The 26,544-nt window shown below is 40.4% G+C and overlaps 2 protein-coding genes across 2 annotated transcripts; both read right to left on the reverse strand.

Moving 5' to 3' along the window:
* Positions 1 to 211: 211 nt before the first annotated feature.
* On the reverse strand, positions 212 to 8,779 carry TYMS (thymidylate synthetase). Its single transcript, XM_030971161.1, has 7 exons — positions 8,481 to 8,779; positions 8,101 to 8,174; positions 6,649 to 6,823; positions 4,447 to 4,548; positions 3,077 to 3,252; positions 1,660 to 1,731; positions 212 to 776 (listed from the first exon to the last, which is right to left on the reverse strand). Exons 1-7 carry the CDS (start codon positions 8,650 to 8,652, stop codon positions 639 to 641), a joined length of 909 nt encoding a protein of 302 aa, XP_030827021.1. The 5' UTR covers positions 8,653 to 8,779; the 3' UTR covers positions 212 to 638.
* Positions 8,780 to 12,757: 3,978 nt separating this feature from the next.
* CLUL1 (clusterin like 1) lies at positions 12,758 to 25,688 on the reverse strand. The gene is made up of 7 exons (XM_030964305.1): positions 25,586 to 25,688; positions 24,095 to 24,243; positions 22,258 to 22,425; positions 19,802 to 20,246; positions 18,419 to 18,556; positions 14,031 to 14,245; positions 12,758 to 12,925 (listed from the first exon to the last, which is right to left on the reverse strand). Exons 1-7 carry the CDS (start codon positions 25,686 to 25,688, stop codon positions 12,758 to 12,760), a joined length of 1,386 nt encoding a protein of 461 aa, XP_030820165.1.
* Positions 25,689 to 26,544: the final 856 nt, after the last annotated feature.

Genomic DNA, 26,544 nt, shown 5'->3' on the forward strand with positions numbered 1-26,544 from the left:
GCTGCTACAGAGACATTATGTAGAGATTGCAGTTCCAGCAAGGTTCCATTAAAATCTTTTGCCTTCCTGATGGTTCATCTGTGAAGACTATGGGAAGTTGTTTTTCCTTGCCAGATGTTACCCTCCAAGACATTTTGCTTTCCAACCCTTTTTTACTACTAACTATAAAAAACCACACCAGAATTAAATATGCATCATGCCTTCCAGAAGATTTTTTTTAAAAAGCTTTATTAAACATACACTCTTTAGAATATACTTAATAATTTCTCCCACCCTGAAGGAATCCTCTATCACACATACAAGTTCTTATTTTCAGTACTAAATCAAGCATGTAAGCAAGCCTGTGCTACTCACACACAGTAACTGAATGGTAACAGAAATGGCCACTGGCACCTGAAACAAGGTGTAGAAAAGCATCTCTCTAACAACTTAGAAGTAGGTTAACATCTGCATGGCATATGAGGAATAATCACCAGTCCTGTACAACTACAGGGTAGCAGCACTGAAGGCAAATCTGGTCTTTGACTATTTAACAATAAAGCAAATACCTTTTGCAGTATTCAAAACCCCCACCACTTTAGAGAAACTAAGTAGCTTAGGTACATTTCCACATTAATATTTAATGCTGGTTTATAGCATCAGACAGCCATCTCCATTTTAATAGGTGGATGAGGATTATAATCTTCAATCTGAAAGTCTTCTGCCTTGAAGTCGCTGATGTCTTTAATCTCACTAAGAATTCTGAGTTTGGGGAAAGGCCTTGGCTCCCTCTGAAGCTGAAATAAAAGCAAGCTTACTGTACAAAGCTAATACTTGAAAGCAGAGACTCTGTTCTCAATCTCAAATCAGATTACACTATGTAGGCTTTCCCTTTCCACCAAGAAGACTTACACTAAGAAAAAAAAAATTGCAGAAAATCCCAAAACAGTTAGGTAGAATCTACCTTAGTATTTTCACAGGGAGCAGCAGCATAATTTTCAGGTGAATTCCCTGATCATCCAAATGCACTGCAAGTACTTTCAGATGGCAAATCAGTTCTGGTGGTTACAGAACTGATTCCTTCCAGGGAAATTAAATTGGAAAATCTGACCCAAACATGCATCAAATATTCTACAGCTTCTCACTTCTCATCTTTAGGGTCTGAATCAATAACTACTTATCTGGATGGTTTTGCACGATACTTATAATGAGGACATTCAGTCCAAGCTTAGTCTAATCAAATCAAACACTGATTTTATCCTACTGCAACAAATTACTTCCTGAAGAAAATGTAGCCTTTCTCAGCCAAATAGTATTACTGATTAACTCTGTGAATTTTAAGTGATCCTTTTCTGATATATTACAAAGACATTTTATTTTGTGTTACTGGGACTAGGTGGAATTATTTTTGAAGTTAAAAGTGCAGATTCTGGCTCTCTAACTTGGTTTTAGAGCAGTACACAGATGTACATTTCAATCATGCTTATATTGTATTTCTGTTTGCAAACAGAAATACAACTGAACAGATGTTAAAATGTTACAGTTATTAGGACAGAAATGAGAAAAAAAGCCACAAAAATTAATATCTGCAAAAAGGAAATTTAAAATATCAAGGTAATAGATATTTTAAAGGAAGGCACTGTGGAAGAAACAAGGACAGAGTACAGAGTAAGTACTTACTTGGACTTTTAGAGATTCCACATGGTTCAGATATATGTGAGCATCTCCTAAGGTGTGTATGAACTCTCCAGGCTGAAAAGAATGAAGAATACATGTGGTTTTTCCAACAGTAAGATTCCAAGAAAGCAAAACATTACAATGCTTACAGTATTGATTCTCAGCACCTTGCTAGTGTGGAATTGCCATTGTATCCTTGAAAGCTGTAAATGGCACAAGCTTCTCTTACTAATGCATAATTAATGGAAAATATAATGAAATTTCCACTAGCTTACAAAAAAATTATCTTTCAAATCCTGCTATGACAGTAGCTTTGGTAAATGAAAGGAGCCATACTGATCTGCCCACTGACACAGAAACAGGTGCAGCAGTGACATGCAGCTTTTCCACTCCACTTCTAGTAAGTAAAACTTGCCAAAGCTGGCTTCAGAGCAGCTGCCTCAGCCACTACTAAACAGCAGTGGAGGTGTCAGGCACAGGCAAGTGCCCAGAGCTTGCAGGTTCTGTGACTTAGCAACCCCTGAGCAATGGAATTTCACATGAGGAAGTTTCATCAGCTCTTTTGCTGGCTTCTGACCAATGTTGATCAGCCCTCAGATGTGTTACGCTGAAAACCACCAAAGCCATGAGAGGAAGTGGCTGAGAGGCAACAGCTGGACGTAACGTTAAACTTCACATTTTTTAGTAGCTTGGACTAATTTCTGTGGTTGCTGTGAAGTCTGATTCTGCCCTATTGCCCTGTTTTAAGAAGTTCCACTTCATGTTGCTGGTGGCAGGAGGATTAGGCACTGAAAGCCTTTCTGGTATAATTTTTTACATGCCCTAAAGAAAAGGGGTTTTTCCTTTGTACAAGACTGTCATGCATTTAAGTTTCTCTGCCAAATTACAAAATACAGCTCTGAAGTCAGGGCAGGAGCTACTTGAGCACATACTACCACTCATCTACATGTAAGCATCTACAGTAAGAAATCAAAGAAATACACAGCTGAAATTATAGCTGGAAGTTAGATGGGCAGAATATCCAAATTAGAACCTTGACAGCAACTGCTAAGCTATTCTCACTTCTAATAAGTAATAAACACATGCTACAAAATCTCATCACTTGTATATTACTACCCCATGAGGACAAGCACTCAGTTCAGATTTCTAAGACTAGTGAACAGGTCAGTCTTGACAGATTCAAGGCATGAAAGAATCTTCTGCTTAACCTGAATTTTAAAATTCTTACCTTGCTGATTCTAACTGCCCATACAAACCAGAGGCAATTCACATCATTTCACAGGGCCCTTCTTTACACATATTTCAGCAAGATTTCAAACAGTATGCTCATTCCAGTTTTTCTTGGACATGACATGAAGAGCCTTATCTTTTACTCCCTCATTTCTCAGACAAGAATAAATGAAATGACTAAAGAGCCTACCTTCAGCCCTGTGACATGGGCAATCATGTATGTGAGCAGTGAATAGCTGGCAATATTAAAAGGCACTCCTAGTCCCATGTCTCCAGACCTCTGATAGAGTTGGCAAGACAATTCACCATTTAGAACATAGAACTGGCAAAGGGCATGGCATGGCGGCAAAGCCATCAGGGAAATATCTAGGAAATGAGGTACAGAAGGTGGGGAGGGGAGAAAACAGTAACAGCATTAGTATGTTATAAATGTAGAAGATGCAAAACTTAAACAAGCATGTAATGAGATACTGTAGAGAGCCAACTGCACTGCCATTCTGTTGCTTTTTCTCTTGTTTATAAGCACATGCTGCCCAAGCAATTAAGTCCAGGTCATGACAAGCTGTCTCCTGGGTTGTATGACCAGAAAGTCATAAAAAGATATTCCACAGAACAGACTTATGCCATAATGTTGCACAGCAGTTTGTTTCTACTCACCTTGGTGAGGCAGCTGAATTCCCTAAAGGAAGACATTAAGACTAAAATTAAGCATATACCCTAAAGCAAATTCAAACTGCTTCATCTTACTCTCTTCCCATTGCAATGTGTTTGTTGAGATATAAAAGTAATGATCATTAAAAAAAAAAATAGAAACCAGAAGATCTGATTGGTTTTCTACGCTTAAAAATGCAGCGAGTAAAATTAGAGCTTGGCAAGGAAAACTTTCACCAGATATTTTCTGAGAATGTTTAACCTTGAAAATAACAGTGACAGCATGCGGCATACCCTTTCAGACAACAGTGAAAAATGTTGTGATGTTTTTGGAGCACAGGTCTATAATGAGTGAAAGTTAAACATTCTCTTGCAGTAGCTCTTGTTTAGAAGTCCCAACAGAGTGAATGGATATGTGTGTATAAATAGACCCTATCATTCATATGATACAGGTTCGTCATATGATCCCATGTTCAAGGAGAAGATGATAACACAAATAATATTTTTGTTCTCTAGTTTTAAGGGTTAAGTTTACAAGAGATTACATGGCTAAAAGCCAGACACATTGCTTTAATACAGTTTATGGTTTCAGATTTTTACCTTTTTAAAATAAGAGTTACTGTCTTTGAATAGACTGTATGTCAAAGACACTGGTGTATCCCTCATTTTAACCTCGAGAGAAAAGCTTTGAAGAAATGGTTCATTATTTTTGAGGTCTGAACATGAGGATAAAGTAGAAAGAGAATCAAGATTATAACTCCTGACCATTTTTACTGCACTCCTGGTTGTTTTATAAAGAATGAACAAGGACATCGAATGGAACTGACTGTTGACACAGGAACAGAACATAATTTAACACACAGCAATATAATGTGCAACTGCATTCCCTTTTTGCCAGCTGTTCAATACCTTTGGGATTCCAAGCACACATAATGATTCTTCTGTCATCTGGATTGGTTTTGATCGTTTCAATCACTTTTTGCAACTGATCAACTCCTTGGTTGGAGTAATCTGGAGAAATAGAACAAATGAGATCTAAACTGGACAGATTCAAGCCATGCTATTTTTTTAACACCCAGCCCATGTCCCACTGAAAAGTGATACCCAAATGACAACCTCTGAAGATTTTATTGCAACTTTAAAACTGATTAATAAGTTGGCACTATCCAAACATTGGCTGTTCTTGGTCTTTCTTAGGATGCTCCAGAGCTTGTAAAATTCTCATGATATTTCTGTATGTCCCCCCAATTCTTTTGTGCGGTCTGAGTACATTTAGCACCCACTGAAATAGGACCATTCCTATTTATTCCATTTTCAACCACTTGATTTATTTTAAGACCAAATAAAAATTCTGTATAATCACTAAACCTCAAGAAACAGAAGTTGCAATACAAAAAACCAGCAGGACAAATATTTTATCACTCATGATGACTTGTTACCTAAATAGGACAAGAGCTGTACTGGAATGGACAAGATATTACCACCTAGTATTTACCTAGTACCATGGTATTTACACTGATTTGCTTATTGCATTTCTGGATTAAAATGTCTTTCTAAAAATTCAACTTGCATGCTACAGTGCTCCTTCTTATATAGGAAGAAAATTATGCCCAGACCAGTGTGCCAGCATTCTTTACACACTCAAAAGTAGGGTTTTTGACAGATGAATAAATGTATCCATCTAGCACTCTCAAGGTCACGTGTGAGAACTAAATTTACATAGCATTTAGCTCCAGAAAGGAACTTTAATCATGTGTAATACAGGATATTACATTTCACCCAATAACACAGGCTGAATTTTAGGCTCAAAACCAGTTGTGTAAGAAATTTTCTGAAATTAACTGACCATTAGAATGGATTTCAGAATACAAAAGTCATTAGTTAACCATTGTTCTGACTCATGCCAGTCAATCAGCATGGCTGGTAACTACTTTTTTCTAATAACTCTTATTGCAGCTACACCAAATTATGGTTACAGGGAGACCCAAGCTGGCAAACAAGGTAGTAATACACAGTTAGCTTCTGGGAACTCTTCTGCCAGCAGTACCGTGCCAGAAGCCTTGTCAAATGGTTATGTTAGTTCCTGAAGCTAATTACCTATCCATCAGTAATGCAACTTAAGGAAATCTGTTTGTAAGGAAAATTATGGGAATTTATCTTGTTCTTTTTCTCCATGCTATGTTGTACCTTAAGACTTTTTAAGATGATAAACTGTAAGATTTCAGATGTGCCAGTTCACAATTTGCATCATTTGTGTTACCACAAAAATGTATTCTGCTAGTGGCCAACATGCCAATACTAAGTCTAATATCAGCAATTCATGTGAGCTGCAATTTGAGGCTGTACTGAAAACAAAACAAAGAACCAAGAAACCTCACCTAGATAACTAACCATGTTGTTAATCCAAGTTAAAAAAGAATCACACCAGATAGTGACAATCTGGTTTTTGACACCTTTTTCTTAATGGCAGCCCTCTAAGCATTTTCTGTAACCTCTCCTTCAGAGACTCGGAAAAGAGGAATCGATACATTTGAGAGTCAGTTTAATAAACCAGTTCCACTGAAAATACCAACAGGTATTGCATCACATCACAACTTGTCACAGCTGTTCTGTCCACAGCATCACCAGCTGTGGAAACACCCTACTTTGTTCCAGATGCAGAACGGAAAAATCTTTCTCTTCACCGCCTCCAGTGAATGTAGTGTACTGATGCCAGTTCTTTCCAGCACAACAATTTCATGGACCCTGGACTGGTATACAGAGATGGCAGCCTGTGTTCTGTTATCAAATGGAGCTAGCTTGGATTTCTGGACCGCAGCACACACATCCTTCCAGCTATCAGCAACCACATCTGCTCTAGGTAACAGAGTAACAGTGTGTGCCTTGTGACTCATCTGTTCCACAAATACCAAACTATAGTATACAAAGCTACATCTTTCAGGATAATTAAGATTGAGTAAGGAAGAAAAGTTAAATTAACTCTCTCAAACTCTCTTTATTCTGGCTATCAGCTTGCTGTGAATGGTTAAGAACATTCCATTCCACACAGGCTTCTGGAAGTGATGTGTCACAGCTGTCTCACTGAGAGAGACTGTATTTGGATGTGGTTACCTGTATACATATCTTTGTATTCTGCTCCAAAATGCCTCCACTGGAAACCATACACTGGTCCCAAATCACCCTCCTCTCTGGTGCTGAAACCCTGCTTGTCCAGGAACTCACGCGACCCATTAGCATCCCAAATCTTCACACCTTTTGCAGAGAGCTCTTTGGCATTTGTAGAACCCTACAAAACACAGTGAGAAGTCTGCATCCTAATTCGAACACAGAGGGTATGATTTAGAACACTTACATTAAGCTTTGCTAGTCCACAGAATTTCTCCACTCATAAAGGATGAACAGTGGAATTAATGTACTGCATGAGTTCTTGCACACAGACAGAAAAAACTTGTAAGCAACACACTGGGATGGAGTTTGAAGTGCCACACTGCTATTGTTTAACTCAGGATTCTCACACTTTGTGAATGCACAAACAGCCTCAAGGTCAATTGTGGAATGTCATTTTATATTTCCAGAGAACAAGATGTTGCTTTACAGATTGATGAAAATAGTCTAACAAAAAATGTATGGCCTAGGCACAGTCTTTTCCAAGCTACCTATAACAAGCTTATGGTCTTAAAAATCCTTTTGTTAAAATGACAAAAATGAGAAAATAACCCAGAAAAATGTCACTGAATCTTGCAAGATGTCCAAATCAGCACACTCAAAAATCCAACACAGAAATTATGCTGGTTTGGGGAGTGTCTAGTCTTTTACATTAGGAAAAAAAAAAAAAAACAAAACCCCCCAAAACAAACAAAACAAACAAACAAGCAAAAACAAAACCAAACCGAAAACAAAACCAAAAGCTTTTAAAAAATCAATTTGGATTTGAGTCCTGCTATCTAGCAAATGCTTATGTAAATTCTCCCATACTTGCACAATATCACAACATAGAAAGGAACACTTACATTGTAATAAACTAACTATAGCTGAACTTTATTGTATTAGGTACAGCTATTTACTTTATTAGATCTCATTTTTTTGCTACTAAAAAGTCTAGCATTTACATAAGTCTTTCTTCACCCGTGGTTCCACACTGCTTGTTTCTGTTCATATCAAGCTACATCAATATTAAAAAACAGATCATTAAATTGCCTACTATCTGTCTCATATTATTATTTCTGATTAAAACACAAAGAAAAGAGACTGCATCAGGCTTTATAGCTGTGGATTATCTTCAAATTAGTCCAAGCCCTCACTATTTTAAATTTTCTCCTTTAAGAAGAAATAGAAGAGAAACTATTCTGATTGCCCTGGTAGCAATAGTCTGCACTAAAATGCAGAATGTCTTGGTAATAACGACCTTCCATGTGTGGTCACAGTATTAGGGAGCTGCACTTCTTCTGTAATAGGAACAGAAGCATCTGCAGTTACCCAAATGCATTAATCCACTGCCCACCAGCTGGTTCTGTTTATGCCACTCTCGGGCCCACCACCCACAGAGACACCCAAATACCGAACCTTGATGAACCACAGCAGCTCCTCCAGCACTCCCTTCCAGAACACTCTCTTCGTCGTCAGCAGTGGAAACTGATCTGGAAAAGAGTTCCACAGTGTCAGAGGGGCCCAGCCATTTGCCAGGGTGAGCAGACTTCGGCTTTTCCCTACACAGAGGGCAATGCCACCACCTGACATTGTGAGGGTGGGATATGAAATAAGGAGTTAGGATGTGTAGCTCCCATGATCAGAGCCCTCGGGTGGGAGAGAGCGGGACAGGCCCAGCGTGTGAGACCCCCACACTCAGCCCGGCTCAGGGCGGGGGCAGGAGCAGGGACAGGGAGCAGGGGCCGGAGCAGGGACAGGGAGCAAGGGCAGGGGCCGGGGGTCGCGGCGGTGCCCACCTCTGAGGCTGTACCGCGCCTGCATGCCGAACACGGAGATGGTGCCGGTGCCGGTGCGATCCTCTCTCCGGTGGCCGTGCTGCAGGATGTGCCGCACCTGCTGCAGGTACTGCTGCTCGCCGGGCTCCGGGCAGGCGGCGGGGCCGCTCAGCAGCTCCCCGTCGGCGGGCATGGCTGGCGAGCGGCTTCTGGGCTCCGTCTTCTGGGCTCCGGCTGCGCGCCTCTCCCAAGCCCGCCAAAGCCCGGAGTTCCCGCCAAAGCAAGCCCGGAGTTCCCGCCAAACGGCGCCGAGGGGCGGGCGGGGCGGAGCGGAGCGGCACCACCGCCACCTCCTCCCCCGCCCGTCCCCTTCCCTATCCCCCTCCCTTTCCTCTTCCAGTTCCTGGGGGTCCTCAGCTTCGCCGCGTCCGTAGTCGCTCGCTGTGGTCCTGCGCGGAGCTGCTCCCTCTCAGGGAGGGCTGGCCCGAGCCAGTGCCTCGAACCATACCGGCTCTTTTAGGTTGGATTTTAGGAAGAGTTTCTTCACAGAAAGGTTGATCACGTATCAGAATGGGCTGCCCCGGGAGGTGGTGGAGCCACCATCCCTGGAGGTGTTTGAAGAAAGAGGTGGTGGCCTGTAGTGCCATGTTCTAGCAGAGAGGGTGGTGTTCCGTCCAAGGTTGCACCCAATGAGCTCAGAGGGGCTTAAGTCTTTTCATACTTGATTGACTGTGTGATTCTGTGACTTGGTTCTGCTCTAGTGCCACCATAAGCGCTCTCCAGGCTCATCCCGTGCTGCAAAGTGCTGTTGACATTTGTCATCTTTCTCCCTCTCTCTGCAGCCTCAGGCACCCCATGTCAGAACTGAGCAAGACCAAAGCCTTCAGCTGGGCCTGGCAGGCGGCACACGTCTGGCACTGGATCCCCCCAGCCGGGATATCCCAAAAAAGCCCCTGTGCCAGCCTCCCTTGTCTCCCCTGCTGTGGTGGCCCTGCAGTGCCATGCCCCATGTACAGCTCACCTTCCACGTCCAGCGGTGTCACCCTGACCTGAGCTTCCAAAGCCAGGTTCCTTTCACACCATGCCATGTCAGCTTCCTGCTTCATATTTTATTGGCACATTTGCTGCTCACTAAGGGTAGTCCTCGTCACTTGGGTTTATTGGGTCTCATCGTGTTGATCTCAGCTTCTCCCATGTCCCAGTGTCATTTTGCATCCTGACCCGTGTCTGATTGCAACTGTTCCCAACATGGTGTCCTCTGAAAATTTTCTATGTATAGTGTCTGCTAGTCGGAAGAAACTGATTCTTCTCTAAATATTTAATCATTAGTATCTCTTGGAAGTCAAGAATTTCCTAAGAGTCACTTATCTCTGAGATAAAGCCCAGCTTTCTGACAAGTGACATGTTTATGTTATGTTATGACTGATAATCTGTCGTGATTAGGACCCTGAAATACACGTATATATGATGGAAGCTAAGGACCACAGAGGACTGTGGATTAGAAAATGCTACCTTTCTTTGCATCAGGCAGAAAATAATCTTTTTCACTAATTAAAAGAGTAAAATCTATTTTTTTCCTCATATAAATTTATACACTTACTGTGTATGTATAGAAGTAAAGGAAATCATAAAGTGTAAGTAGGGGGTGGATATTTTTCTCTGCTCATATCTGATAAAGATGTTTTTGTGCACTTTGAAATTAGCATACTTCATTTAGCAGAGCTACAGTTGGAAATGGTGCATATACCTGTGTGCAAAAAATGCTTAGAAAAGCGCTGCATGGCAAATGATACCAAATCACCTAGAGCTCTGCATCTAGCTGAGAGATACATCAGTTCTTAGCCTTTATTATAATTAACAAATACCATTGAAAGCTGATGTGTATAATTTAGGGAGAAACAAGCTTCTTTACTGATAAAGGCTTTTAATTAATTAAGAAATAAACTCCAGAGGCAGACTACTGTTTGTAAGAAATGCCAAAGGCAGAAGACTTACTCATTAGTGCATATTCAGATAAGTCATTTAATGTACACAATAAGCATCAAAAGCAACTGGCAGAAAAATTGAATATTTTCATTGCAAAATAATATGCTACATGCAGATGGAAATCTGGTTGATTCAAACAGCTGAATGTGCAACATCTGTGGGAATCAGTCTTGAAAAGGCTTGAGAATATGCTTGAATGTACGTATGCAAATAGAAATTACTTTTATGCTTACAGCTGATTATGTCCTTAAATCTTTGTATAACCAGAGCCATAGCTTGTTATCAAAGATTACTTTACTGACAACATAAATAACATTTTATTTAAATAAACTAATATTGAAATGGATTTGGTTTTGGGGGAGTTTAAAGATTTCTGAAGTCTCTGGTTGATAGCTTATATGTCACAGTATTTACTAAGCAACATTTTATTTATATGCAACTATTTTAGCCATAGAAATTTAACAGTTAGCTATGTTGAGCATCAGGGTAGTTCAACTAAGGAGCTTATATTTTATTTCAGGAAGAAAGAATTCACACTTCTTCTTTCCTAGGAGGAAAAAAAAAGAAGAAAAATCATACATTTTGGTTTTGAATGGAGAAAAATATGTTAGAAAAGTAAGTATATGTGGAATATACCAGTGTCCTGCTATAGAGGCATGCATAACATAAAAACCAGACAGAAACTTTTCTTTTTCTCTCCCTTTCTGTTCTCACAGATCTGTCCAGTTTTCTTGTAGAATTTTAACTCTTTTTTATCCATTACATTTTCATGTACTCTAAGCCTTGTGCAAACTGAATGGTGTGATTTTGAAATCAACACTGCTTACTTTTCCCAGTTATTAAATGGGTACACAAGATATGCCCACAGGAAAATCAGACTAAGATTCAGACTAAAAATCATCATCAAACTACAGAAATAATTATTGCCATCATTAGGCCCTGAAGATTAGTATTCAATAATCTGAAAGAGTGTTTATCATTTATATTTACAACTGCATGTAAATTACAGAGAATTTTGAAGAAAAATTGTAGAGAAAGTGTTGGAGCATTTTATTTCAGATGTTTATAAATATCAAAATGTAATTTCACCAACATTTACCTAAGCAAAGTACATGGTTTATTCTATTATGTCTAAATTCTGCAGCCCACCTCAGCCTCTCTGGTGGGTGTGGTTTCTTTCATTGGCTCAAAAAGTGTGCCTCCGACCTCAAAAGAATAAGCAGATTTAATACAAAATGCTGAAATCTTCCTCATCTACTTTGTTAACATTGAATGCTCTTTCCCTGCCTCCTGAGACTTCTCTTTGTGTGCAGGTCATGCTTCAATTGCTCAGTTGAGGAAATCAGCTATGACCTAAAGAGAAACAATGTCCAAATCTGGTCATTCTCAGAAGATTTGGAAACACTGCAGTGATTTGCCTGAAAATCTCATGTGTCTTGTGGCTCTGTTCCCCTGGAAGAGACAACTCTGAGAGTCAGAGGCCCCTAAAACTGTGCATCCCAGGGTCCTCTTGGAAGGGAAACACAGGGAAGGGTGGTTTACAAGTTTCACAGCAGTGTGATGCCACCTAAAACCATTCCATCTTTCCTGGAAATTCCCTGTGGGATTACAGAATATGAAACATTTGTCTTCCCTGCCTCTCTGCCTGGTTCTTCCTTCGTCTTCTTGAAATGTCTTAAACAAGGAGAGAGCCTTCTGTGCATGATCTTTCTGTGCATGATCCTGCAAGCTGAACTGTAGCCTCTATGAATAAACACTGTTAATCTGAGCAGTGTGCTGCTAATGCAGAAATGTTATGGCAAGACAGCTTTTCCAAGTCCTGGTGGTGATTCTCACTTTGTCTCCTTTATCATCAAAAATAATATGAGCATGCTCTCAAACACTACTGAAAATTAAAAAAAAAAACCAAAACCATAATGAATAGTGGTAATTCCAGTCCATTCATGATGGATGAACACAAAGACGTGGTTTTCAATGCCAAGACACTGGATTGCAGTTGTGAGGCAATTCTTTTGTGAAGAAATATTTATTATCACATTACCTCATCCCAGCTGTTACTTAAAGATTGGGGGTTTCACAGATATATAAGTCAAATCTTTTAATATCATCGTGTCTGTGTTTTGCAGGCAAGAACATTGAGTGTTTGTTTGTGGTTTCCATAATGCTTGTGTTTTTCTCAATGTGTCCTTTCTGAGAAGGTAGTCTTGTATGCACCATGAATGAATCTTGTTCCAACTAAAGTTTATTGCAATGTAAACACCTCTTATGAAGAAGTGTGTTCTCTGTGAAAGCAGAAAGAATGAACTTACCACTTAAAAATTCTGCTTATACAATTGGAGTGCTTTCCCAGCTATGTATTCGATGAACTCAGGACTCTTGGGATCTAAGTTGGGAGGAACTTTAATGGTGAAAGTAGGTGAAGTCAGAACGTTCACATCTACCACAGTTTCATCTTTACTGGAGGGATCCCCAGGTACCACCTAGAAGAGATCAGTACTTTAGACACCACAAACTGCTGTGTGCTTTCAGTTTTGTTTATACCTGCTGTGCCCAGTCTCTTTAACAGGGGAAAATTAAATAGGGGAATATTTTAGACTCGTCTACTTTATTTAAATTGCTTTCTTCTGAAAAGACAGTGGGTGTCTGAATTTATGTAGGTGGTGGAAAGAGCTGACATGGCACTGCCAAGACCATATTAAAGAACTGCATGTTAATATTTATATCATGAGCTACATCTATAAAGAGCTTCTATTCTCCCAATAAAAACTTCTGAGCTGTCCCACTAAGTTCAATACAACATTTGTGTGATTGAATTTATTCATTCCTGTGTGTTTCTCTAAAGCAGACTTATTTCTCTAGTTTTATTTTCCTAGGACAGATATCTCAGACTCAGTTGGGAAAATGTGCCTGTCTCCTGTTCCTATTTTGTGCTTTTTTTGGTGGATTGTACTATCATTTTGCATAAAGTTCTGGTACTAATAGTAGTAATTCACTATATATGAGTGGATTTCTGAGTTAGAAGAGAGAAAAAGATTTGTCCCTTGCCCAAGAAAATGGATTGATTTACCTTGGATGTATCTTTGTGTGTGAGACACAATTAGTCATTATGTATTTACTGAAATATTGGCCAATGCTGTCAAGCGTGTGCAGCTTCCACTGCAAAAAAATCTGTATAACATTTGCCTTCTTTGAACTTTGGAGTATGTAAGTACAGGCACAGACAGCTAGACATTCATCGATCTCATGTGGATGTGTTAGTGACTGGTGCAGTGCAATTTATCTGGGAAGGTAATCTGAGGCCAGTCAAAGCTGCTAGTATCAATTTACTCTTATCAGACAGTGATTCAGGTTAGCCTATCAGCAATCCATCACACTAAAAGGATTTAGAGGAAAATAGTTTCCAATCTCAGGAGTTTCAGCTCATTGAGGGATTACCAAGCACACACAAATTCAAGATGAGTAGGAAAGTCATGTTGTAAAGCTAAACATTACACATGTATGAACATCCACAGCCTCCAGGAGTGTAAACATGAGCAAAATGCAGTTTAAAGGCAGCAATAGCTCCCTTCAGAAGACAACCCTTACCTTAACTACGTTGAAAATGTTTTCTGGTCCAATGGTCATGTTGGATAACTCAGACACCCACCCAAACCTTTCTTTCATTTTGTTCAGCAAGTAGGAAGTGTCCTCCGTGTGATGCCGAACCACCTGGAGAATCTGCTCGTACTGCTCCCCTGAGAGATTAACCAGCTTAAAGGCTTCATCAAACTTTATGTGCAGCTCAGGAACGTTTGGGCAATCTGTTAGAAAAGACAGTATTACGTCTTGTTCTTCATCTTTTCTGTCTGAAGAAATGAAAACTGTAAAAAAGCCTAGGGAGAGGGCATGGTTTGGATGTGTCTTTAAATAATGCTGAAAAAAAGGAGACTAATTTTTGCTTACTGATTATGGTAGATTTAGTTTAGACTCAATGACAAAATGAATGCATTATGCCATTTGTTGTATTAAAGACATTTAGCAAGTTTATATCATATAATACATAAGGTTTATATAATATTTCATGACAATAGGTTTTTTGTTAATGCTAAATAAGATCTGGTAAATTTTACATATAGCAACTTCACAGTCTTCTTATACATTATGAGTTCTTTTATTGGCTTATATTCCATTTTGAATCTATCCCAGGTATATAGACTGCAAGGCAGGGTCTGAGCGAGCAAAGTTCTTTCCACTGTAAGAGAAGTTTTAAGTCCACATGAGGAACCTTAACCTGTCTAAGTCTGTGGGACCTGATGAGTTCAAACGGAATTGGCTGATGTAGCCACTCTCCATGATATTTGAAAAGTCATGGAAGAGAGGTGAAGTCTCTGGTGATGAGGAAAATGGAAATATTTCTCTGATTTTTTTGAAAAAGGGTTGTAAGAAGGACCCTGAGGACCACTCCATCAGCCTCACCTCTATGCCTGAAAAGATTGTGGAACAGATCCTCAAGAACCTCTGCTTAGGCACATGGAAGATAGGGAGGTGATTCGGGACAGCCAGCAGAGCTTCACCAAGGGCAAGTCCTGCCTCACCAGTCAGTGGCTTCCTATGATGGAGTGATTCCATCACTGGAGAAGGAAAGGGTTGGAAAAGTCATTTATCTGTACTTCTGTAAGGCCATTGATGCAGTCCCCCACAACATCCTTCTTTCTCCCTAAACTGGAGAGATAAGGATTTGATGATGGGTGGAATGTGTGGTGGATGAGGAATTGTGTGGATGGTCATATGCAGAGGGTAGTGGTCAATGTCTTCATGCCCAAATAGACATCATGGACAAGTGGTGTCCCTTAGGAGTCCATACTGGGACCAGTTCTGTTTAATGTCTTCATCAATGACATGGACAGGGGGATCGAGGGGCAACCTGCATTCTTGGCAGGTTCACAGATGACACCAAGCTGAGTGGTGTGGTTGACACACCCAGGGGATGGGATGCCATGCAGAGGGACCTGGACAAGCTCATTAAGTGGGCCCAGGTGAACCTCATGAGGTTCAGCAAGGCCAAGTGCAAGGTGCTGCACCTGGCTTGTGGCAACTCCTGCTATCAACACAGGCTGGAAGCTGAACAGACTGAGAGCAGCCCTGCCAAGAAGGGCTTGGGGGTGCTGGTGGATGAAAAGCTGGACATGATCTGGCCATGTGTGCTCACAGCCCAGAAAGCCAAACACATCCTGGGCTGCATCAAAAGAATCATGGCCAGCAGGTTGAGGGAGGTGATTTTGCCCTCCTACTCTTTTCTCATAAAACCCCTAAAGTACTTCATCCAGATCTGGCTTCCTGTATTGGTTTGGCACAGCCTGGTTTTAGGTAGCAGGGGGGGCACAAAGATGGCTCCTGTGGGAAGCTGCTGGAAGCTTCCCACCATGTCTGGCAGATCCAGAGCTGATGGCTCTGAAGATGGCCAAAACCAGGCCAATGAGAGAGGTTGTTAACACCTCTGTGATAACATATTCCAGAAGAGAAACAAAGTCATGGGGTTTTGCTTCTAGTCAGAGAAGAGGAGGAAGTGAGAATATGTGACGGAAACAACATGGAGACACCCAGGTCGGTGGAGAAGGAGGGGAGGAGGTGCTCCAGGCACTGGAGTGGGGATTCCTCTGCAGGCCCTGGTGAGACCATGGTGAGGCAGCTGTGCCCCTGCAGCCATGGGGATCCACGGGGATGCAGAGATCCACCCACAGCCCCTGGGGATCCTTGGGGGATGCAGAGATCCACCCACAGCCCGTGGGGATCCACAGCCCGTGGGGGAGGTGCCCATGCTGGAGCAGGTGGATGCCTGGAGGAGGCTGTGATCCATGGAAGACCCGGTGGAGAGAGAAGGCCCCTGCTTCCAGGCTGGAGCAGCCTGTCCCTGGAGGGCTGCACTCCATGGGAAGAGAGCCATGCCACAGCAGTTTTGGGAGGACTGTCTGCCCATGGGGGGAGTTCACATTGCAGCAGGTGCAGTACGGCTGCTGCTCATGAGAGTGGACCCACACCAGAGAATTTCACAGAGCACTCTCTGCCGTGGGAGGGCCCCCAGAGCCTCACAGGGGAAGGACTCCTCTCCCAGAGCAGTGGAAGAAAATCTTGGTGATGAACTGACCAAACCACCATGCCCTGCACTGTTGATGGGAAGGAGGGAGGGGCTGGGGGGAGAAGGTGTTTTAAGGGCTTATTTTACTTCTCATTACCCTCCTCTGATTCTGTTAGTAATAAATTTCACTTTGCAACAAAATTTAAGCCTTTTTTGGCCTTTAAATATTTCTCTGAGTCCTTATCTCACTCATGAAGCCTTCATTAATTTTTTCTTTTTCCTCCTTTGCCCAGCTATGGCAGGGGAGGGTGAGCGAGCAACTCTCGTGGGTGCCTGGCATTGGGCCAGCGTCAAACCACGACAACTCCTCAGCACAGAATGGCATGGACCTGTTGGAGCAAGTCCAGAGGAGAGCCACAAAAACTGTTAGAGGCTGGGAGCACGTCTCCTATTTATTACGATGGGCTGAGAGAGCTGGGGTTATTCAGCCCGGAGAAGACTCTGGGGACACTTACAGTGTCTTTGAATATAATCTGTGACCATCAGCTACTGAAGGGTGCCTGTAAGAACGATGGGGACAAGAGGTAATGATTTTGAATTGAAAGAGAGTGGATTTAGATTACATGTCAGCAAGAAGTTTTTACAATAAGGATGGTGAAACAGTGAAACAAGTTGGCCAGAGAGCAGGTAGATGTCCCATCCCTGGAAACATTCAAGGTCAGGTTGTGTGGGGCTCTGAGCAACATGATCCAGATGAAGATGTTCCTGCTGATTTCTGGGGAGTTGGTCATCTAGACCAAGGTCCCTTTAACCCCAAATTATTATATTATTCTGTGATAGAGGTTATAACAAGAAAGCCTGTATTCTTGTTGAGTGTTAGGACCTAATATTTATCTTACAATAGCTAGACAGTAGACTAGCACCATCTGCCACAAATTCAGAACTGAAGATTACTGATATTTTCTTTATTAAAATATGGATTTAAACAAGAAAAATTTCTATGCAATAATTTCTCTGTAAAAATTCAGTTTCTGTTCTGTCAAATTGGATTATCAAGGGGCACCTTCAAGCTGATGGTACAGTAACAAACTGGTATCTTTAATACATGGGTGTAGATAAAAAGATAATTGGTCAGATATTATTTTAAAAATATTTCATTGTTCATTCATGTTTGCCCCACTGGAGATATTCTGAAGACATTTAGGTTTAAGCATTAGGTTTAATGCTTTAATGCTCTTAGATTTTAAGATCTAAATAATTCTGGAAAGACAGGTATGTTATGCTGCAGTGGGAGTCCTGACTGGCAGTTCTAGGTGATCAGTCTGAAGGTTTTTCAGGTGCCCATGGACGGTGCTGACAGAGCTGCCATCTCCCTATTTACTGACATGAAGTCCCCTTTTTGTCCTTCATGTCAGTTCTATCTGCAGACAGGGTTCAACAAAAAGTAATTACAGGCTCTTCAGCACTTGCTTTCATTGTGAGGAGCTGAATGATACCTGAGGCTACACCTGCTTGTCAGCAGGAGAAGCGACTGTCAGGAGTTTGAGCTTCTCCTCACTTTCTGCTCAGCACTGCTGCACCCAGGCAGGATCGGCTGCTGCCTCACATCTTGCTTCTCTGCAGGATTGCAGCTCTAAGAAAGCACCTATATATTTTGTTACAGGCTGTGGGACGTCTCTTTGGAGCACCAGCGGTATGTTAAGAACTGAGCTATACTGACACTCTGTGGAGACAGTGGGGAAAGCTAATTGAAATCATCTGGAATGAGGAATGGTTACTGTAGCCGTGGTTAGAGTAAAAACTCAGTGACTATGTTAAATGTTAATTCCAGTAGAAAATTAAAACCTCAAAATCTATAAACCAGTAATCAATGCATTACAGAAAGAAAAAGGAAAAAAAAAGGAAAATAGTTATTTACCACGCAAAAGATTGTCTTGACATTTCTGGCATCTCTCGTGGAACTGTGGGCATCCAGAGGAGTTCTCCCGGAGCTCCCTGCACTGAAGTCTCTGGCGCCCTGACACAATTTTTGAAAACATGCCACTTCTTTCAGGATCTAGAATGAAGTCATAGTATTTTTAGACTGCTGTTAAACTTTGAGTCTTTATAAGTATGCATTCATTACCGAGCCCGAGTGCTAGAATATAATTTCTTGTCCTTAATCCAAAGTATTTTGCATAAATCCCCTTCCTTACCCCTCCACTTCCCCTCCACCCCAAAAAAGTAAAAGGAATAAATTATTAAAAAGTAGAAGTCAAGAGAAGATTCAAATTATATTTTCTTTCAAGGAATTCATACTGTAGTATATTCCTTTATAAAGACTTAGGAGTGTATTCCCCAGACATAACCAAACAATTGCTAATATTATTACACATTATTTCTACAACATGTGAGTTCTGGTAAGATCTTTTTGACCCTTAGAAGTCAAGATGTTTCATAATCATATACAGTTATATGAGAACATAGTACCAAAGTTTATTTCTGAAGTAACATGGCTTATGATATAGAGAAAAATTTAAAAACACTGTTCAAGAGTCACTTAACTTTGTATTTCCTGATGATCATGTAATGTTTATGTCACCTGCCACTCCGAGTTATGGCATGTGCTCACTGTGATTTCCCTGTAGACAAGGACCAGCAAGTATTTGTCCTGTTTGCAATAGTCAAATATGAGGCTTATTTGTATTCTAAAAGTCAGCCATGATCCTTTTCCTTCACTGAGTGTCATCACCAATGGTATGCCCAGAATTTTCTGGTCACTGGAAAACCTGATGACTGGTCTTTGATTAGCTGGTATTTGATTGTCAGATTACATTGCTGCTGTAGCCTGGAACAGGACTTGCAGCTGTCAAACTGAACTTAGCATCATTTGGCAAGGGCAGGGATATGCCTTAACATCTCACAGAATTACCCTAATTTTTTAGAATTGGTGACCATGTCAATAAGAGATGATACAAATCATATCCTGACAAATGCAGAGATTAAATCTGCCAGTCAGCCTTATGAAAACCTGCATCCACCCTGAATTAAGTGCTCCTGAGGAGCTGATGCAAATGCTTTGAGAATTGCCATGAAAATCAGGCTGCGTAGTACCCCTAAGTCCCCTGCAACATTTCTCTGAGATTTCTAGGTGGCTTCTATTTGTTCATTTAACTGATAGCTATCCTTGACCCATAACCTCCAGAGCTTCCTTACGTATTTCACACTCATACTGGAAACTGAGTAGTTCGCTGTAGTTTAGCCATCCCAAGGGGATTGATGTCATTGACAGTGCAGTCAATTTTCATCTTCTAACACTTGCCTTTGGTTTGTTCTGGCACATCTCTTCTGTAATCTCGGTATTCATCAAACACATCGGTGATCACCTCGCTGACACCTTTGAATACCGTCCTGCTGAAATCAAAAACTATCTGTAAGAAGCCAGGCATGCCCCAGCCTCTCTGGGAGCCTTCAATTCTGGTGGTGACCTCAGGTAAAGCTGGCATACTGGGGGACTCACTCATCTCCAGATCAGACATGAAATAAGTCTGAAAAGACTGGTCAAATTCTTTTTGCATGTGCTTGAAAAAAATGAAACTTCTGTCAAATATTGAGCCCACATCCAATAGTAACTGGCTAAATAAATCTTCCATCTTTACTAGCTGGGTATCCTCTTTCTCAGGCTTTTCATTAGACTGGATGTCTCTTCCTTGCTCCTCATGAAACGTAAATATGAGTGGAGGTATTTTCCTCAAAAAATCTTCAACCTGTGTATAAGAAGGAGACAGATCAGGAGAGACAATTATCAGTGTCTTATCTCTCTGGTAAGTGTCTCTAATTTTTCTCTTTCAAATACTCAAAGAAACAATGCCCTCTTAATAACTGCCAACACAGCATATTCTCTGAAATAATTTAAGACACTTGACCCCAAAGAGGAGAAGTGCATTCAATCTAAATCATTAGTTCCAAATCAGATCTGGAGTAAAAAATTTGCTTTAATCTGTGGGGGCTCAAAGTTATTGTCAGCATTTGAGTTTCTTCCAACAGACAGCTTGGACTTTATGTTGTAAAGATTGAGATGCATTTCTGTCTGCTTACATGCAGTGTAGCGAGCAGAAGGTGATTGCTCTCACCTTGATTTGTAAAAAGCCTGTCCTCTCTCACCATTGGTCAAATCCTCATGTCCTTGTGTGAATGGAAACCAGCAAAATCAGTAAAGCAGTGGCTCTGAGTCCATGGCTTTACCATGTGAGAGGCCAAGTGTCAATTCTGCTGTCACAGAGTTCCAGTTCCTGGGTCTCAGCCACTGGTTCCCTGCTCCCCACTCTTAAGGCGTTACTTTGGTCTGAGCCAATGGAGTGGCTTTTTGAGCCACACTCCATGGCATTAGAAAATGGGCAAGGGTTAAGAAGCACCTTGCTAAAACACACATATAGAGATATAGATAGATATCTGTAGACAGATATACATATAGATAAAGACAGTTAAATATATTAATTAAAAAAACAAACAAAAAACAAATCATCAGCTTGATCTGACCACTAGCGCAGCTTAGAGGGTAGGTGAAGTGTGAAACAGCACTGCAGGAACAGCCTAAGCAAGTATTGCTCCTGCTGTCTCTGTGTCCTCAGCTACCGTTATCATATTTTCTTTTCTCTCCCTGTTTTTGTTTGTTTGTTTGTTTGTTTTTTAGTAACTTTGGTCATAACACAGCTCTTACTTTGAATGCTTCAAGTAAACCAAGTGACTGATGGGGGATGTTACCAAGAGGGTCAAAGACAGGGACAATGCAGTGTATAACTTTTACTGCAGTAATTGCAGCATCTACAGACTCTTGAAAACCCAAAATATTTATATGGGCTACCTATGAGTGATACCCAACAAGCTAAAAGTATAACAAATAGTTTTAAATTTAATCTAAAAGTATAACAAATAGTTTTAAATTTAATATCTCCCACATTTTAACCTGAATTATTTTAAGAATATGCACAAATATTAAACACCTGTGCTCTAAACCCTGCCTGAAACACCACATTTAATGTTTAAGTTATTGTATTTTTCAGTACATGGGAGGGGTGAAAGCTAGAGAATCTGGCCAACATTTTAGTAGCAGCAAGTACAGTTTTGCTTCAGAAGTATGTTGCGCTTAAAGCGTATGCTCAAATAAAAAATGTGATTACAATTCTTAAATTTTGTAGCAATTATGGGCCAGATAGGAAACCATATTTTCATTCTAGTAGAATTAGGGGAACCTCCTTTGCTGACAGATTCCTTTATTATAAGAAGTTAAGCATTTTAAAGTTGTTTGTTACTTAAAGGGTTTATTAAAGATAAATATAGGAAAGAATGGTGTAATAATTAGGTGAATTTTCCCCCATGTAATTTTGGTAACTACATCTACACTTTTAACTTTGCTGATTTTCAGACAGACCATAAAGAATCTATGTGATATTTTTCAGAAACAGTTATCGAGCATCTTAGTGCAAATCCCACTGTGAGAGGAAACATGTTATATCTGGAATGAGTCTGTTTGAGTTAGGGGAGTCATCAGTTTCCATGGAATCTTGCCAGGGTGCAACTGAACTCATTTTGGCTCAGCATTCCATGACCATAATCACATGTAATCTCTACCATATAACTTCATATTTCCAGACTCTCCAAATGAAATTAATTTTAGTAAGCTGATATAACTGGCAGACCTAGGTATTGAGGAAATAAGATGTGCTGTCTCTTTGGGTGAACTCAAGAGTATTCTCCAGATGCAAAGTTTCCTCCTACCTTTCTCTTAAAGGTTGACACACCATGTTTGCAAGTTGTGTAGTATCTCATGCAGGTACTTTCTAAACAAGATTCACATTCATCCCATAGATTTTTCAAGGATACTTGACATTGTCTTTCCTCTTCTTCCAGTCTTGCCTTTACTTCATCCATAAGTCGCAAGGCTTGCTAAGTGAGGAAAAAGATTCAGCTGAGGGCAATTTTCAGATCAACATTCTAAGTACTTACCCCGGTGTTCATCACTCATTTTGGCTATTTATGGCTCCTTTTTTTGCTAATCCCTAACCACTAGGCTAGGTTGCCTTCTCAGCTGCAGTCACATATGGAGGGAACTGAAAATTGAAAACCTTTTCTTTATAGGATTTTTCTGCTGTTGGTCTCTCAGGGGACATGGCCTAGAGAAACAAATGGATCTCTACAGTCTACCAGGATTTTTGATGTTAAGAAAAAAACTCACACACCATTCTGTGTAAAAATTCAGCCTCCCCCATGGTCATGTGTTCAACTCGTGTTATTTTTGCTCTATATCATCTGAACAGTACTCATCTGTCCCACAAATAGTCCTTCTCTGTTGCCTTTCTCTACCTTTAAGGGATTGATATTTCATGAGGGTAGGTCCTTGCCATAAAGTCTGTCTAATGCAGAAATATATAAAAGTGTAGCATCTCTGCTGTTTGTGAGTGTACTAATCAAAAGGGGAATTTTTCCTGCTCTTGTGGAAGTGTGAGGCACTCCTTCCATACTGAGGGGCAACAAGGTGCATTTCACAATGCTGCTTCTACTTGCTTCATCAGTTAGGGCACAAAACTGAGCAGATAAGAAGCAGCATTTTTGGAATAGACTTGACAATGGAAAGAGAAAATTTCTTCCTATTAGAAATTAATAAAGTGGATTACACATCATTATTTTCTCTCTCCAGTTGCAACATATTGCAATAGTTTTTGTTTCCAAACAATGTTCCAAGTTATCTCTAAGTGTAACAGAAACCTTTCAATTGATGGGCTTATTCCTTTTTGTCAGCATTCCAACAGGGAAGAGACTCACATAAAAGAAAACTTCTGTCAAAATGTGCTTGATGGAGAAAAGAACTGCAGTTTTCGTAATCTATGTTCAGTTATTTTCTGATCTTTCTAATACATTTATTCAGTGTTTTATGAACTCTCACTGTGGATGTGAGTCCTGTGTAAATGAAATCATCCAGTAAGATCTAACAAGAGTGTTGACTGTGGGAGTGCACTGGTGTTCCTTAAGATGTTAGAAAGCTATCAGGTACTTTTTTAGTTTAAACTAACTACCAGATGTTGGGCCAGGAGAGAATTTTCCTTCAACTTTATTGAAACAAAGTTAGGATATTTGTGTTTTTTTAAATATAGAGTAAACCTCTGTTTCTTCAGATCATCTGAACACATGGCTCTGAACCTAGGCATTGCACTAAGATAATAGAAATTTCCCTGATTCACTGTACTTTCTTTAGAGCACATTATCATTTGTGCTTTGATGTTCTCCTGCAGGTCTGAAGTTTGCAAAGCAAGCTGGAGAACATCTTGTGGCCCCAGGAGTACAGAGGCATGGAGGGCAGAGCTGCTGGACCTTCTGCACAGAACACTGTTCTACAGAGGCCTGCAGTTGCCTTGGTGTGAATTCAGTGAAGCAGGGGTTTTTAGAAACAAGCAGTAGGTGCAATTTTCCTCTGCTAGTGAAACAAAGGGCCAGAAGCAGATTTTGCCTCAGTCCTGTGACTGCATGAAAAGATGTACACTGCTTGTGTTGTACATACAGTTTGGTTTATGTTCTTCCCAGAATAAGCATAAAACCCCCACAGATGCATTTGTGTTACCTGTTTTTCTTCACTGCTCTTCTTCAAGGTTTTCATCAGATCTATGTGCTTATCTTCGTTTCTTTCCATCATAATTTTCATCTGCTTAATACCAATCAAAGCTTTCTTTACCTCTTCATCTACATACTTCTCTCCGACTTCAGATAATTCTAAAAAAAGACAAATTATACAGTGATTTAATCAGATTTTAACACTATTGCAAATTGTCATGCACTGATGATGGAGAATGAAATAGCTCTGTGTTTCCCTACAGTGGCAGAGCCAAATCTGAGATAGCGAATGCTGAATGACACTGAGCCAAGACAATTTCCATCAGAGAAGAATCTGGACCAGAGCTTTTGCAAGGATCAGCTGTATGTAGCTCAAAAGATACATTCAACTGTCCCACTGCTGAATACTGAATCCCAGAACAACTGAGGCTGGTACCTTTGGAGATCAGTGAGTCTGCCCCCTCCACTCAAAGCATGGTCAACTACATCAGGCTGCACAGGACATCATCACTCTGGGTTTTGAATATCTCCAGGGATCACTCATCCATCAGTTTTCTAATGACATAACCTTTATATTTATCTTTGATCTGGTAGAAGCCTGTGACAGCTTCCCTCTACATTTTGAAAATGTAGATTACAAGTGCCTTCAACCTGTTTTCATAAAAATACAACTTGTAGGCTTACTGTGAAGTAATGACCACAGAGTTTTGGTGAAAACCTGGGCTGGCCCATGCATTGCACCTTGAAGCTCTGCATGATTGCCTGTCCTTTATCTGTATTTGTTTTTTTTGTGGAAATACCCTGACTACCACTGTAATTATACAAAACGAGTAAAACCATCTCACCTTGAGACTGCCAAAAACACATCAATCACTTCTTCCTTTATATCTTCCTCATCCCTAGCTTTTTGTTTGTTTGTTTATTGCAGAAATCTTGTCAACATAGACTGAAGCACAGGATTGTTTAATGGCTGATCCTTTTTCTCTCCACAAAACAAAGCCATGCTTAGAAGTGTGTGTGTGTGTATGCGCGCATGTGTGTGTGTGTGTGTATGCAGAATAGCTGCTATTTTCTAAATTAAGTAATTTTTTTTCACTTGTTTGTAAAAGCCACCTTTTTCAGTGAAGTATGTAAGTGTAGAGGAAATATTTTCAAAGATTATATGAACGAACAAAGTAGTTCAAAATCTGTTGAACTGAATTTTGGGTTTGGTTTCTATTCTGACAATCTACAAGGAACCAAATAACCTATAAAAATCCTGTAAGTACTTTTTTCTTTTGGCAGGTGATGTTTATCTGTTAATCCCTTTACTTACTCATCCTGCTTGTTCTTCCTATTGAGTGCATGTAGGCATGCAATCGACTTTATTCTGGTTTCTAAGCTCCACACATGCAAGTGGAACTTGTTGATGGCAGTGATTGTGGAAGCCAAGATACCCTACCCAGCTGGAGACCTGGGCCCGGGGGCTTCCAGCCCACCCTGGCAGGAGAAGCTTACGTACGCTTGAGGTTGTCCCGGAGATTCATCTCCTCCTGCTTCGTTGGTGCGCACTGGTGGCCACTCAGACACAGCACATGGATCAGAAATATCCAGGAGGACCTCATGTTCTTTCTGTTCGAGGAAAAGTTCGGTGCAGTTACATCAAAAACATTGTCAGGAAGCTCAGATATCTAGGTATACTAAGTAAATATAAATTCTAACTATAATACTACGTATCTTACAAGATCCCATTAATTTTGTCTCTAACAATGGTTTCTGATATGTATAGCATGCACCTAGGTGCTACTCTTGGTGAAAATACACGAGTAAGAAGCTTGACCTCCTTTGTAATTATCTATTTAGATTAATTAGATGAGTTCCACTGAGTTTGCACAGTGGTTAACAGAATCAGGACATGTATATATAAAATCAAAAGCTTATGCTGTTCAGTCTGTCCCTTTTCCGCTTTGTGAAACACACCAATTGCTGATCTCATATCGTGTTCTTAGTTCATATTATAAATATATCCGTGCTAAACACTATTGCCAGTTTTAAAGAGGGAAGTTTCTGGAATGTTGTTCCCTTTCTTGTAAACATGCAATTTATTTCAGTGTCCTTCAGAATAAGACTTAATATAAGGGACTCAACAATAGGTGTGCCAAAAAATCAGCAATTAGATCAATTTTGTAAACAAACAGATCAGCAAATTAAAGAAGGGAAAGAAATGCCATTTGCTTTATTTCTCCCCTAAGAGCAGAGCCAAAAGGTTTATTTTTCAGAAACTATGCAACTGCACTTTATGATTCTCATCTGATTAAATTAACACAGTATTCAGATACCTTGTAGTTAGCCAATATAGCCTTCTTGGAGATGCAATTATCAGCCACAAGAGCATATGTAACTTAAAATCCTGGATTTGTTTATAGCCCAGATTTACTTCTACAGTTACTTGCATATTGTACCTTCACGTTTACAGCAAAA

The sequence above is a fragment of the Camarhynchus parvulus genome, chromosome 2 (genome assembly GCF_901933205.1).
Source record: "Camarhynchus parvulus chromosome 2, STF_HiC, whole genome shotgun sequence".
NCBI lineage: Eukaryota > Metazoa > Chordata > Aves > Passeriformes > Thraupidae > Camarhynchus > Camarhynchus parvulus.

What these genes read in the sequence shown, in the direction of transcription:
- CLUL1 (XM_030964305.1), bottom strand. Translation starts at nt 25,688, where the DNA reads ATGAGGTCCTCCTGGATATTTCTGATCCATGTGCTGTGTCTGAGTGGC. An exon ending in AGAGCAGTGAAGAAAAACAG is followed by an intron (nt 22,426 to 24,094) that starts GTAACACAAATG and finishes TTCCTCACTTAG; the next exon opens with CAAGCCTTGCGACTTATGGA. An exon ending in ACATTTTCAACGTAGTTAAG is followed by an intron (nt 12,926 to 14,030) that starts GTAAGGGTTGTC and finishes GATCTCTTCTAG; the next exon opens with GTGGTACCTGGGGATCCCTC.
- TYMS (XM_030971161.1), bottom strand. Translation starts at nt 8,652, where the DNA reads ATGCCCGCCGACGGGGAGCTGCTGAGCGGCCCCGCCGCCTGCCCGGAG. An exon ending in GGCGCGGTACAGCCTCAGAG is followed by an intron (nt 8,175 to 8,480) that starts GTGGGCACCGCC and finishes ACTCTTTTCCAG; the next exon opens with ATCAGTTTCCACTGCTGACG. An exon ending in CCCATGTCACAGGGCTGAAG is followed by an intron (nt 1,732 to 3,076) that starts GTAGGCTCTTTA and finishes CATTCTTTTCAG; the next exon opens with CCTGGAGAGTTCATACACAC.